The 14,098-nt window shown below is 41.2% G+C and overlaps 2 protein-coding genes across 2 annotated transcripts; both read right to left on the bottom strand.

The window, feature by feature from the left end:
• Positions 1 to 554: 554 nt before the first annotated feature.
• LOC149200694 (putative pectinesterase/pectinesterase inhibitor 51) lies at positions 555 to 5,220 on the bottom strand. The gene is made up of 2 exons (XM_089399622.1): positions 4,792 to 5,220; positions 555 to 1,555 (listed from the first exon to the last, which is right to left on the bottom strand). The coding sequence occupies exons 1-2, from the start codon at positions 5,216 to 5,218 to the stop codon at positions 867 to 869; spliced, it is 1,116 nt and encodes a 371-aa protein (XP_089255748.1). The 5' UTR covers positions 5,219 to 5,220; the 3' UTR covers positions 555 to 866.
• Positions 5,221 to 8,335: 3,115 nt separating this feature from the next.
• On the bottom strand, positions 8,336 to 10,728 carry LOC149200693 (putative plastid-lipid-associated protein 2, chloroplastic). The gene is made up of 4 exons (XM_089401033.1): positions 10,660 to 10,728; positions 9,033 to 9,315; positions 8,756 to 8,871; positions 8,336 to 8,569 (listed from the first exon to the last, which is right to left on the bottom strand). The coding sequence occupies exons 1-4, from the start codon at positions 10,726 to 10,728 to the stop codon at positions 8,336 to 8,338; spliced, it is 702 nt and encodes a 233-aa protein (XP_089257159.1).
• Positions 10,729 to 14,098: the final 3,370 nt, after the last annotated feature.

The raw sequence follows: 14,098 nt of genomic DNA, 5'->3' as shown, positions 1-14,098 counted from the left end.
TCATTGTGGTTGTCTTTTTATTTCTGGTATTAATAATAGTTTGTATCTTATACCAGGAAGGTCAAACTTTTATAACTTTCTAGGTCCGGTTTTTATTTCAAGCCTTTTAAAAGTCTTTTGGTTAGTTTAAAAAGTATGCTGTAATGTTGTCGTAGAGTCCTCTATTACCAGAAAGCTGACCCATAGACTGGTTTTTGCTTCTGTTCACCAAATCGCTCTGCACTTACACTCAACCTGTATAAGTTGCATGTTTTTTTTTTTATATTAAGAACATATTGAGAACTTGAATGATATCTACTTAAAACTTGAGAGTCAATATTATGTTTGGTGGTTCAATAAATCCCTGTAATTTTCATTCAACCAATTTTCATGATTTAAAAAAAAAACAACAACAAATACAGACACCCAAACCTTTAGAGTTTATAACATTTTTCCAAAAGTTTTATCCCATGCTTCAAACATAACTGCGGGAGGATTCGCCCAATCACAAAACAGTGCTGCGTTGAAACTTTCCCAGTAACAAAACAACTTTCCTCTGCACCAGGTACAAAATTATTCTGCCATTTTGGTCATCAATGTCGATCAAAATAGTGCAGTAAAAATTGCAGACAAGTACAAATAACATTTTCCTCCAATGAAAAGCAAGTGGCTCCTTCATAGCAGATTGAAATTGCAATACTCCAAAGACAGATGAAACAGTGATAGAAGGAAACAATGTGGCTCATGGATTTTTGGGTTGCAACTGTCTGAGAATTTTTAGTCCCATTGCTTCCCGTTGAATTCTTCACCATCATCAGGGAACAACAACAATGTAGAAGAAAATCACGCATTAGAAGATTGCATAGTAACCAACCTTTGTTTTTGGATTAATTGATTGTATCTGGCAGCCATTCGTCTCCCTGTATAAAGTTTCCAACAGTATACATTCCTACATTTCTCTCAGGTATCTGATTAGACCATGGCATTCTTCCAGAAACCTTAGCCCCCGGCCCATAATTCTGGTATTCCCCATAGTAAAGCGTGTTAAGAGCAAAGTCCTCTATCCACGGCATCCATCCCTCAGGGCTAATGGCCTCTTCCAAATATGAATTTATGTAGATTGCTCTGGAGTACATCTTCCATAGCCGACCCAAATAGCCTTTGTAAATTTTTGGGTTGGCATAGTAAGCCCTCATATATTCTTCAGTTCCATTGATAGTGCAGTTATGGAAAACAAATCCTGTGGGCTCGGCTGGATCTGTTCGACCCTGTGCAGTGACAGGATCTGATGATCCTTTGTCTGAGTTTATTTGACGAGGACGCAGAAAAATGAGACAGTTTTCAAAGATGGCTGCCGAGTCTCCAAATATGAAGTCAACAGTGCCTTCTATTCTGCAGTTTCTATAGAACTGGCGAAGAATATGAGTGTACAATGTATCCTGGTGGCCAAGAAAGTCACAGTTGTAGAAGGCAGAGTGATCACTATCTACTCTTAGGGCTACCGCTTGTTGACTACCTGGCCCTGCTGCATTTTCGAATGTTATATCCTGTGCTAAGAAGCCATCAGCATTTACAGCTGCAATTGTGAAAACAAATAAATTAGCAATCCTCAACATCTAAAACAAGATTTAGTGGGATCGAGGAATATGGATTGATTGAATTTTCCTTTGATAAGAGTTCAAAACCAAAGAACGATGGTAATTGTACGTATTAAATTCCGTCTTTGTTTAGAAATAGCATACACATATTTATCTAGTTATCAGAATAAACAGAGGATCTGATTTTAGCATATGCCCATTGAAATTTCTCAAACTTACAAACCCCAATGCATGTTGAAAGACATTACACCTATCATATGAAAGGGTTCCAAATATCTTATTCTTAAAATGTAAAACCATAATTAATTTTTTTGCTGCTTTAATAGGATGAAATAAGTGCAGAATCTGCAAAAATAAATGTTATTGCTCTCTTCTTTTCAGCAACCTACAATCTGAAGAAAAGCATTATTGCTTCCCTTGCAAATGACGGATTGCATTCCAAGCACTGCTGGATTTTGATTGTTTCCTTCTCTCATTTGTATTTTGTTGATGCTTTCTAGATCAGCATTCCTTTGCAAGGGAATTAATCTGGGTTGAAATCAAGTAGAAAATTTCTCTCTCATTAATTGGATGGTCATTTTCACAATTGATTGTCTCCAAAGAAGTCTTGTCAGCCAAATCTCTACCTTTCCTCAGGCTTTTAAGTTTAACCAGCATGCAGGCCCTCAGTGTTGTGGTTTGGCATTTTTATCCAGTAGTTCTTAGCAACATGGCAGAAAGGGCACACTTTATGTCCATGCAGAAGGAATTGGAAGCAATGGTAGTGGATTCCTTGGCCACAGAATTGAACAAGCGTTTAAAGCCCTTTGGGTTCTGCAAGAAGACCCATAAAAATCTGCAAATGTATCAAAGAGAATTGCTTCCTAGATCATACTTGTACAATAAGTGATCATAGTAGAAGGTCATTTGATTGTGAAACCGTTGTGGGATTCAATCCAAGTGACCTGAATTTACTGTAGATAGACGTCCTCTTTGATATCCATGTTTATCTCCATTCAGGGGCTAGGATGTCACTAGGGCATCTAGAGAATAGCTAAAAGGAGGGAGGCACTCTTTGAAGAAAAGCATTATTGCTTCCCTTGCAAATGACGGATTGCATTCCAAGCACTGCTGGATTTTGATTGTTTCCTTCTCCTCTCATTTGTATTTTGTTGATGCTTTCTAGATCAGCATTCCTTTGCAAGGGAATTAATCTGGGTTGAACTCAAGTAGAAAATTTCTCTCTCATTAATTGGATGGTCATTTTCACAATTGATTGTCTCCAAAGAAGTCTTGTCAACCAAATCTCTACCTTTCCTCAGGCTTTTAAGTTTAACCAGCATGCAGGCCCTCAGTGTTGTGGTTTGGCATTTTTATCCAGTAGTTCTTAGCAACATGGCAGAAAGGGCACACTTTATGTCCATGCAGAAGGAATTGGAAGCAATGGTAGTGGATTCCTTGGCCACAAAATTGAACAAGCGTTTAAAGCGCTTTGGGTTCTGCAAGAAGACCCATAAAAATCTGCAAATGTATCAAAGAGAATTGCTTCCTAGATCATACTTGTACAATAAGTGATCATAGTAGAAGGTCATTTGATTGTGAAACCGTTGTGGGATTCAATCCAAGTGACCTGAATTTACTGTAGATAGACGTCCTCTTTGATATCCATGTTTATCTCCATTCAGGGGCTAGGATGTCACTAGGGCATCTAGAGAATAGCTAAAAGGAGGGAGGCACTCTTTGAAGAACTGAAGACGCCTTTAAAAAAACAGCACATTCGCTAGACAAAGGGGCCTGTGGAGGCAATCTAAAAAAGGCAAAGGGCCAGATAGGAGTTTCCTGTGAAGAAAGAAGACAAGTCCAAAAATGCTCTCAAGGAAAAAGGGATGAATGCCAAACTGTTTGTACAATGGGTTATGGAACTGTTTGTTTATGCTAAATCATACACTGTAGCATGAGGAATTGGACTGTCTCAGCCTGCGCGCAGTCAGGTGGTAACGAGGTAGGCCCCAAGATTTCAACACCGTATAGTACTATAGGTCTGTTAATTGTGTCAAAAAATGCATCTCATAAGAGATGTCCTGAAAATGCATATGGAAGTATTGTCGGTCAAGCATGGAGAGAGACCTATAACCCTTTCTAAGTTTGGGTTGAAAGACATGCCTTAAGCTAAACCTAAGGGCTATGGATCAGATCCCATAGATGTATAAGCAATGGTAATCTCCACCTCGCTTCCTTTGAAGAAGAAGTGGAAGTTTGTTAGGGTGCTCTTGGATATTTAAATCACAACCTCAGTTTCACTAAGGTTCACCACCATCATTCTATGACCATCACATTGGCAGGGGCATCAAGCTATCTCTGAATGTCCCTAGGGGAGGAGGCTAAAAGGATCAGATCCTCTGCAAATAAGAATAAGGTAAACAAAACATGGTGTAAAACGTAAACATCTCCCTTGTGGAAGTACTCGCTCGGTTATGCTCTAACCCATTAATGTATATCCCATGGAATTTCATGAAAGAAACTATGAGACACTCAAAGAAGCCAATTTAACGTAGTCTCCAGAACGATAATTCCCTTGGAACAGAGTCCAAAAGCCTTCTGAAAATCCACAAAGCAACAGGACTTTAGATGAGGGACGTCAGCTTCCTTGATAATAGCACACAGGCTAAAAATGTGGTCACTAGTTTCATAATCTCTTCTAAGACTTGGTTGCCCCATAGCTTTGAATTTGTTCCTCTCTAGATGTTGAGAAAGCCACATGTTCACGCCCATAACATAGAGTTCGACAAAGGCACGCCCAATCATAATATTCCTGTAATTATTTCTATCAGAAATATCCTTCAATTGGAAGATGGGGTGGATGATATTTTGAGACCATGAAGAGGGAAAGCCAATGCAAATTCAACTTGCAGACCTTACTCATCTACTTCTTTGCTGGTGCTCAAGATCCTAACAGCTCTTTTAATGTCTCTTGGGGTGAATTAGTGACAAAAGGTGAGAGAGGAGAGAATATGGACTAAGGTTGACCCGAAAAATCACAGAGGGATGTGGTCCGCAAGAACCATGTGTAATGATCAAAACATGTTGGAAGAGCAGATTTTCCAATTTCAATTCAAGGCATCTCAAATCTGCCAGGAACCACACCATGATCAAACACAATAACAAAACCAAACTCAGGCAAAGAAATAAATTCCAACTTAATATGAAGAGGAAGAGGAACAATGATGAGCATTACCAACAGTTGCAGAGCCATATGTACTTGGAACACCAGGTAGGGATGGCACACACATAGACCCCGTGATCACAGTCTTCTCCATGCCATCACCCACAAACATAAGATTAGTTTTACTGGGAGGAACCCTAGCAATCTCCTTATACACCCCAGCCTTTATATGTATCACGAATCTCCGCTCAGATTTATCCGGTGCACTGTTCACCGCCTGTTGAATACTCATAGAGGATTCATCCTTGGACACAGTCACATTGGGAACCAATTTATCAACCTCTAATACATCCCAAATTTGATTATAATGATGGTAATAATCTGCAGTACTAGAGGAATTGGATGATCTCTCTGTTTTTGGAGGCCTCCATAGGACCATATTCTGTCCGTATGTATCCAGAGCATCTACCATGCTAAGGGCATTGCTGGTCAAGCTCATGACTGTAAGAACAGGTTACGTTACACAGCGGCTGCTCAGCGAGATTTGAAGCAGCAAAAAAACCCATTGTTTGATTATGTATAATAAATTAAATATAATCAAAACAATGTAGTGACTTACAGTTCTGCCATCTTAACCTGGTTGGAGTGTTCAGAAGTTTTCTTCGCGCAAGGATAGTAATCGACGGATTTCAAGGGGCAGGCCTGCCTCCCCTGATTCAACCACTCTGTCAAAGCGTTATCTGTCCTGGGGATCTCCATCTCTGTCCCTTCCCCAGCTCAGCCGCAATGCTTGTCTCCCCCGATGCAGCTAACGAATCTTCCAGTGGAGTAAATACGCAGAGGAAAAATACGAAGACCGGCAAGAACAGCGAGCCTGAAACCAAATCCAGAGCGAGGGCAAGCGTTTGATCTGAGGTACAAACCCTGCTGCCCGGATGAAACTATTCGATGAAACGCCCAAACCGTTTGGGCAACCCCGATCAACGGCTGAAATGGTTGCAATCGTCTAACATATAATCCTGTGGCTTACAAGATGACAGGTAGGCAGAGAGGGGAGTTGATCTCAGAGGGAAACGCCTTACGGCGTAATTAATATAAAATGAATAAATTATATATATTTTATAAAACTTAGTTTTAACTTGTTATATTTAATTTAAATATAATTTTACTTGAATTTTATATTTTACAACTTGGCCACATGTTCACTTGTTCCACCTTTCAATTATCCAATCTGATGATGCGAGTTTGATGATAGAATAATTGCGATCATAGATTCAGAGCAGGGTGACAACCATCACAGCATTTTGAGAAGCCCTGAAGTGGAAATTTCGTGCAGGTTATTTACCTGACTTCAAGTCCACTGAAACCAGGTAACTGTATTTACTTTTTCAGTCTATTCAAATGATTGCTATAGAATTAAAGAACCAAATATATTATTGTGGCCCTTTAAATCAATTATAGAACACATTGTACAATTTAACTAAACTAAGAGTCATCAGCCTAGGAATATCTTTTTTGACAATGATATTCTCTGAGCTTGATGCAGTCAGCCAACCAAGCTCTCATAAATTACATTTCTCTGCATCATTTTTTTTGACAGCTAAGAACTTGCAAACCTTACCCAGATATCTTTTCTCCTGCCACTCGTTCAAGGAGAAAGACATTACCTTTGTCATCCCTACCAATCCTAGTAATATTGTCAACATATCTTTCCCCACATTAAGGACCATCATTCATGTGACCAAAATCACTTTTAACTATTGCACACTTTCAAAATTAAAATCAAATTGCAGCCAATTCAATATTTTCACAGAGAAAGAGAAAGAAGTCCTCTAATTATCATAGGAAACATATGGTCAAGGATACGTTATTTCCAACCAGCCTTGGGGATTGAAAATGCTGAGAAGTATATCATAGTTCTTTCGGAACAAATTTAGTAACTGCAAATCACAAACAGCAAAGACATTTGCAACCTCACAACCGAAAATTCCATGCCAAATCTTGTTAACAACCTGTATTTCTGAAACAAAGTAGCCTACCGTTTCAGGGGCAATGGCTGATCTTTCAAACTGGATGTCAACGCGCTGGTTGGAAAGAAGGGCAGGATTAGTTTAAATACTTATGCAAGATTGAGAAACTGAACAATGTTGACTATAAATTTTGAATGAATCAAATCAAGGAATAGGAAAAGTCATGAAACAGCAAATTGAATTTGATCTTGAGCTGGTGAAATTCAGCCCTCAACCTTAATTCCATGTTCATTAGGCACCTGAGTTTTCCCTACGATTTCGGAAATATCAGAGCACACCTTTTGATTCTATTCAAGAACATAAACTAATGCATATTGTAATAAGTTTTCCACAATGGCTCAATAGATATCAAAGTGTAAATTTTGATTCTATTCAAGAACATGGACTATTCCATATCATACTCAGTTTCTCCCAATCGTTTGGAATATATCAGAGTGAACATTTTGACTTATTCAAGAACATGGACTAATCCATTATAAAATCAGTTTCTCAACATTAATTGGAAGACCTCAATGTGCACGGTAATGCTCGAGGTTAGAAAAATCAATACCTTAACATGATCAACATTTTTTGGCACACCAATAATCTCTTGGGAAAAGTTTTGTTTGAGCAAAATGAAATTGAGGACAAGCTTCTCCTCCACACGAAGTAGCTACACCTGCTCTATCAACTTATGGATCAGCGTATGTAACACATGGAGGAAACTATTATTCACGTCGAAGATTCACCTCCCCCGGGAAAATTTGAGCATCCTACACTTGACAATTCCATGCCAAATCTTGTTAACAACCTGTATTTCTGAAACAAAGTAGCCTACCGTTTCAGGGGCAATGGCTGATCTTTCAAACTGGATGTCAACGCGCTGGTTGGAAAGAAGGGCAGGATTAGTTTAAATACTTATGCAAGATTGAGAAACTGAACAATGTTGACTATAAATTTTGAATGAATCAAATCAAGGAATAGGAAAAGACATGAAACAACAAATTGAATTTGATCTTGAGCTGGTGAAATTCAGCCCTCAACCTTAATTCCATGTTCATTAGGCACCTGAGTTTTCCCTACGATTTCGGAAATATCAGAGCACACCTTTTGATTCTATTCAAGAACATAAACTAATGCATATTGTAATAAGTTTTCCACAATGGCTCAATAGATATCAAAGTGTAAATTTTGATTCTATTCAAGAACATGGACTATTCCATATCATACTCAGTTTCTCCCAATCGTTTGGAATATATCAGAGTGAACATTTTGACTTATTCAAGAACATGGACTAATCCATTATAAAATCAGTTTCTCAACATTAATTGGAAGACCTCAATGTGCACATTTTGATTCTATTCAAGAATGTAGACTAATCCATATTACAATCAGTAAGGGTTAGGGTTTGGAACCTTAGGGCTTGCAATCTTGAAGGAAGCCTCAATAGTTAGCTCTCCTGTGAGCATGCCCAAGCTGGCAACACTGAAGCCAATGGTGTTTACTGCTTTTCCCTACATTCAGAGGATTAAGATTTCAAAACCCATATGGGTCCCTACAGAAATCAACGCCATGAACACCCAAGCTTTTCTGATATGATTTTGAATTTAGAATAAAAGACAACGCCATGAACACCCAAGCTTTTCTGATATGATTTCGAATTTAGAATAAAAGACAAGCAATTCATGAATGAATGAAAAACTGGATAGCAGAGCCACCTCTTTTGTATTGATAGTCTGCACAAACTCCCCCAAAGCAATAAAGTCCTGGAGACCTAGCTTTGTCCGTTTAGAGCCCAGGATTGTTATTGTACTGTATAAAAGCTTCCACCGGCCTTCGACCTGGTAGAAACTTCACATTAGGGCATCCATGATATCCTATCCATGCCCAAATCTAATTAGAACATGGGATCCCAAATCTTGAAATGGAATAATAGCGCTAATTTCTTTTGTAAATGCCACCAACCATTGGACTAGATCCACTTAGTTTCGGAACCCAGATTCACACTGAAATACAAACGCATTTACCATTTGGAGATTTTCAGTAGGATTGTGTACAGGGTTTTGTTCTTCAAGCAGCATTAGAAGCTTCTCTATTTCGGTCCTTTTAGCCACTGGAACGCCGAAAACACCCCTGTTCAGGCCTTGCATTGACATTCACAAAACCCAAACGGGCAATCAGCAATTTACTTTCAGAAAAGGCTTAAATCCTTCAGCTCCGAATTACTGTTATCATCCAAAATGCAATAAGGACCCCAAATTCAATAACAGAAAGCATAACATACCCATGTAAGAATAAGCTAACCTTGTAAGGAATTTTTTAGGGCTATTTTTAGTTGATCAGTGCTCCCAACCTCTGGAGTCTCCATGGAAAGCTCTGTTCCTGCACTCGCATTCAGAGACCTGATCTGCTGCACATCGCATCTGATGGCGCCGCCTTTGATGGCATGATCCAGCAGCCTATGATCCAGTGGAGTAAATACGCAGAGGAAAAATACGAAGACCGGCAAGAACAGCGAGCCTGAAACCAAATCCAGAGCGAGGGCAAGCGTTTGATCTGAGGTACAAACCCTGCTGCCCGGATGAAACTATTCGATGAAATGCCCAAACCGTTTGGGCAACCCCGATCAACCGCTGAAATGATTGCAATCGTCTAACATATAATCCTGTGGCTTACAAGATGACAGGTAGGCAGAGAGGGGAGTTGATCTCAGAGGGAAACGCGTTACGGTGTAACTATGACATTATTTATAACCTAAGCATGAAAATGTAAACGATGTGTCATGGTAGTCTAGACTGTGGCCATTTTTTTCAAAAAAATCTTGTTTTCCCACTCTGTCACGCCATTTCTGTTGACTTACTCACCACCGACCCAAGACGCCTAGGAATCTCCCGCTATATACGGCAGTTTCCGCGTTTTTACGCAATTTCTGCCTTTATCGCTGCTAGACCAGCAGTCACTACCACAACTTCTTTCACCTCTCTTCTCCTCTCCCGGTCAATACGGCAGTTTCTTTATTCCTTCCTTCCATTTTATTGATGCGGGGCTTTATGTTATGATAACGGTTTTTTATAAATATGTACATAAATATTAAGGATCAATATCGTGGCTTATTTATACCATAGGTCTAAAAAACAATAATTTTATTTTATATGAGATATGCTCATATGATTTTTTTATTAATCAATTTAATTAAAAGAGTAGAAAGAGCACAACTCCTTTTGATATAAAGTTCAATCTTTATTTTATAGCTATTTTACAATATTCGTGGAAATTAAAATATATCAGTCACTTCATAATTATAGATAACTAAATTAAAATATTAAAGTCTTATTCTAAAATAAACATGACTATCATCATAATTACATCAAGCCCTCTTACCAGTATGGGGATATAAAAACGTAAACATATAAATGTAATGTTTAACATTTAACATTTTTAATCTATGTTGGCCCTATTTAAAAATCAATCTAATTATTATTCTCTAAATACAATATAAATTTAAAATATAAAGAGGTTTACGAATAGCGAAAAAAGTATGGTAGATAAATAAAAATACAAATAAACTAGAGGTATGGTAAATAAATAAAAGCTCTTTTTATATTTAATCCAGACCTATGGTAAATAAATAAAAATATAAATAAATTAGAAGTATGGTAAATAAATAAAACCTCTCTTTATATTTACTCCATAAGCCTCTTTATACTTACTAACATGCAAAAAAGAGGTTTTATTTAGGTGAAGCCTATGGATCAAATACCATGGGACAAATACTTATTAAGAGCATGGGCGAAAGACCATATTTATAAAAGAAGTATGGTAAATAAATAAATATAAAAGAGGTATAAATAGGTATGGTAAATAAAAGACATATCAGCAAAGAGAGGAGATCTTGAACTGGAAGCGCCGACGAACATGGTGGAACCCTAACCCTAGTTTCGATACAGACACGAGTTTCTCCATGGCGATGATCGGTCTGAGTGCTGGATTCACGGACCATTGACTGGCAGCTACGCGACAACCAGTTCACGGGGTTCTTGGCACCTGGGTTTACTCTGCGGTCCCCCTTCGGTCATCCCAGCGCACAGGCTCTCCTAACTTTCCGTCGGGCGGTCCCCTGGTCGGTTCTCTGGGGCATCTCTGTATTGACAGGCAGCATGGGTGAAGAAGACCTCGTAGACTACGAGGCGGACCCCACGCCTCACCAAGACATCTGGGCACATACTAAACGGCCTTCTATGAAACCCCGGAGTATTGAGCTTGCTTCTGAGACAGCTGCCTCATCCCTACACCCGCATCTGCCGCACTCAGGGAAGAAGAAACCCTCGGATTTTAACCTGGCCGACCTTCCGGCCCTTGAATGCCCGCCCCTTTCACCAGCAACGCTCCATCTATTGGGTTCCTGCTTACAGACCTCGCCTTCTTTTGATTCTCCGCTACAGAACCCTCCTCGACCTGCCTTACCGAATCCCCCACCGCCTCCGCCTCCATCGACCTCACATTCACCCTCCGTCTCATTAATGCCGCAGAACCCACTGGATTCATTGCGCCCCCCCCGTTCTCTACTCCCGGGCACTAGCAGTATTGGCCCTCGCTCCCCCATCCGCTCGGGCTGTTTTAACACTCCGTTGCTTCCAGTTCGTTCTGCGGGATCCGCACAGCACAGTTCATCTGATCCGTGCCGCAAACTACTAAAGGACCTCCCATTTGGTAAGCGCTCAGAGAAACTGAAAAAAGGCAAGTGCCTTCGTGCTATAGATTCTGATTTCAACATCACCTTTGGCGAAGAAGCTCAGATGCCGGATGTTTTGGAAACTGCCCGTAAAGTCCTGGTCGGTAGGGTAAGGGGTCGTACCTACTCAGTGGAAAGACTCAAGCTATGGGCGGAGGAGATATGGGGCACTCTTCTTAAAGAACTTCCTGAAATCAGGGTCCTCGCGAGGGGCTGGTTCGCATTGCACTTCCACAGGCCTGAATACACCCAATGGATACTCTCCCAATACTGGCATATTGAGATGGCACCAGTCCTGCTAAAGCGCTGGGATCCTCTTTTCGACCCGGAGCGTGAACAATTGGGGGCTGGACCCATCTGGGTTCGTCTTCCTGGACTGCCCATGCAATTTTGGACCCCGTAAGTCTTCAAGAGAATAGGCGACACTCTAGGCACTTACCTGGAGCATGACAAATCCTATGAGAAAACTGGAATCATGACAATGGCTCGCATTCTCGTTCATCTTGACACCAGGCCGGGACTGGAGGAGAAAATCACACTGCATCACAGACATTTCTCGCGCAAGCAGCTGCTGGACTACGAAGGTGTACCATTTCGATGTCGAAGATGCCATAAAATTGGTCATCTCTACAAGGACTGCCCACTGAATTCGGGGGTGACATCCGAGGATACCAAAGGCCCCAGACAGCAGCCTACAGTGGATCAAAACATAGGAGTTAATATTCCTATGGAAGGGGAGCAGACTCAACATGAGACTCCAACAAAGCTGGCTACTGAAGGCGCCAAGAAGAACACCAGAAGAAAGGCTTCATCTACACCTGCCCCGCCGCGCACCCGTTCCAAGACCGCGGAGACTGTTTCATCTCACCCGGGTAATGTTTCTGTTCCCATCAGTTCTCATAATTTTTCTGATGTTTTGCATTCTGTTATGCACTCCTCTTTGCGGTCCCCTCAAATTGATCAAGTACCCTTTCCCTCCATCCCCTGCACCATTGCTCCCCCTCCACCCACCTTCTCCACCACACCCTCCTCTCACAAATTGGAGCTGGGCCTCCCCGAACCCTCATCCTCCCCGGTCGGCTCCGGATCACACCCCTACCATCTCAGACCCCGGGCTCGATCCAGATTGCTTGGTCTGGGATCATCCCCTGGACGATACCGCAAGCCAAAGAGGGGTAGACCATCTAAAATCAACTCGGCCATACAAAATGTTGTTGCTGATGTCGCCCAGGGGCGACAGTATACCATTGAACGGGCACTTAGAGCAATTGAGCCCCTGACTTGTGGTTCCCCATGATCTGGCTCTCCTACAATTGCAGGGGACTAGCCAACCCCAAAAAACGTTTGGCTCTGAAAAGACTTATGCATGAATCAAGATGTGATATAATATTCCTTCAGGAAACCTTATGCACATCTGAGGTGGCGGTGCGAAGCCTACAGGCTCTTCACCCAGGCTGGATATTCCATGGAATGGATGCTAGTGGCCGATCAGGTGGTCTGGCCATTGGCATAAATCCAAGAAAAAGCAGGCCTCTCTCCATATGGGGGGGCAGAGGTTTCCTCGGCATGGACATCTTCATGGGCGAATTGGGTTCCCTATCAGGATTATTAACATATATGGCCCCAACCAGAATAGGCTATCATTCTGGCAAAACTTTCTGAATGGCAATCACATTACACAGAATACAGTGCTGGGGGGCGATTTCAACTTCTCCCTGGGGGTTGGAGAATCCTGGGGACATCATGCTCAGATTGATCCTATCGCGGATCAAATGAATATGTTAATTGATGCACATAGACTTGTGGATATCCCTATGAATAAGAAGCTCCCAACTTGGCACAATCAGCGTACTGGGGAGGCAGCTCTGGGGCGGCGTTTAGACAGATTTATGATGCATGAGGATCTGATTCCTTTGTTTCCCCTATATAGACAATGGGTCAGCACAGGTGGTCTTTCTGATCATCATCCGATTCTACTACAGGTCAGCGATAAAAAAATAAAGCCCCGCTCCCCTTTCAAATTCTTTGCTGGATTCCTAAAAGAGCCGGATTACATTAATATGGTCTCGGAATTCTGGGCATCACAACCCCCCCTGAGAGAGCAGCGGAAAGCGGTGGATTTTTGTGATAGACTAAATAAGCTAAAGAAACTGACTGAGACCTGGGCGAGGAGAAAGCGTCTCAGCGATGAACAGATGCTTAATGATACTGAAGCACAGATAGCTCTATTGACAGACGAAAAAGGGACTGGCTACCTAACTGATGCCTCGAAATCATTACTGAACCAGCTGCTTGGGCAAAAAACAAAGATTCTACAAGAAAAGGAGGAGCTGTGGAGGCTTAAAAGCAGAGCCATTTGGCTCAAAGCTGGAGACAGTAATACCAAATACTTCCATAACCTTGCAAATGGCAGAAAGGCATCAAACACTATTTGGAAATTGCCAAGTGAACCAGATGGTTGGGCTTCCACGCATCAGCAACTTGCCAAATTGGGGGTCTTACATTTTAAGCAACAATTCACTGCTCCGAATGACATCAATCTACCTGACATCATCAATCTTGCAGGTCATTTTCCTCGCTTTGTGGGTCAGGAGGATATTGAAGATCTCATTCAACCGGTTACCAAACAGGAGTTGGA

The sequence above is a fragment of the Pinus tabuliformis genome, chromosome 2_1 (assembly GCF_031772625.1).
Source record: "Pinus tabuliformis cultivar Carrire ecotype Pingquan chromosome 2_1, CPIR1, whole genome shotgun sequence".
NCBI lineage: Eukaryota > Viridiplantae > Streptophyta > Pinopsida > Pinales > Pinaceae > Pinus > Pinus tabuliformis.
This window is presented reverse-complemented; position numbering and strand designations above follow the sequence as displayed.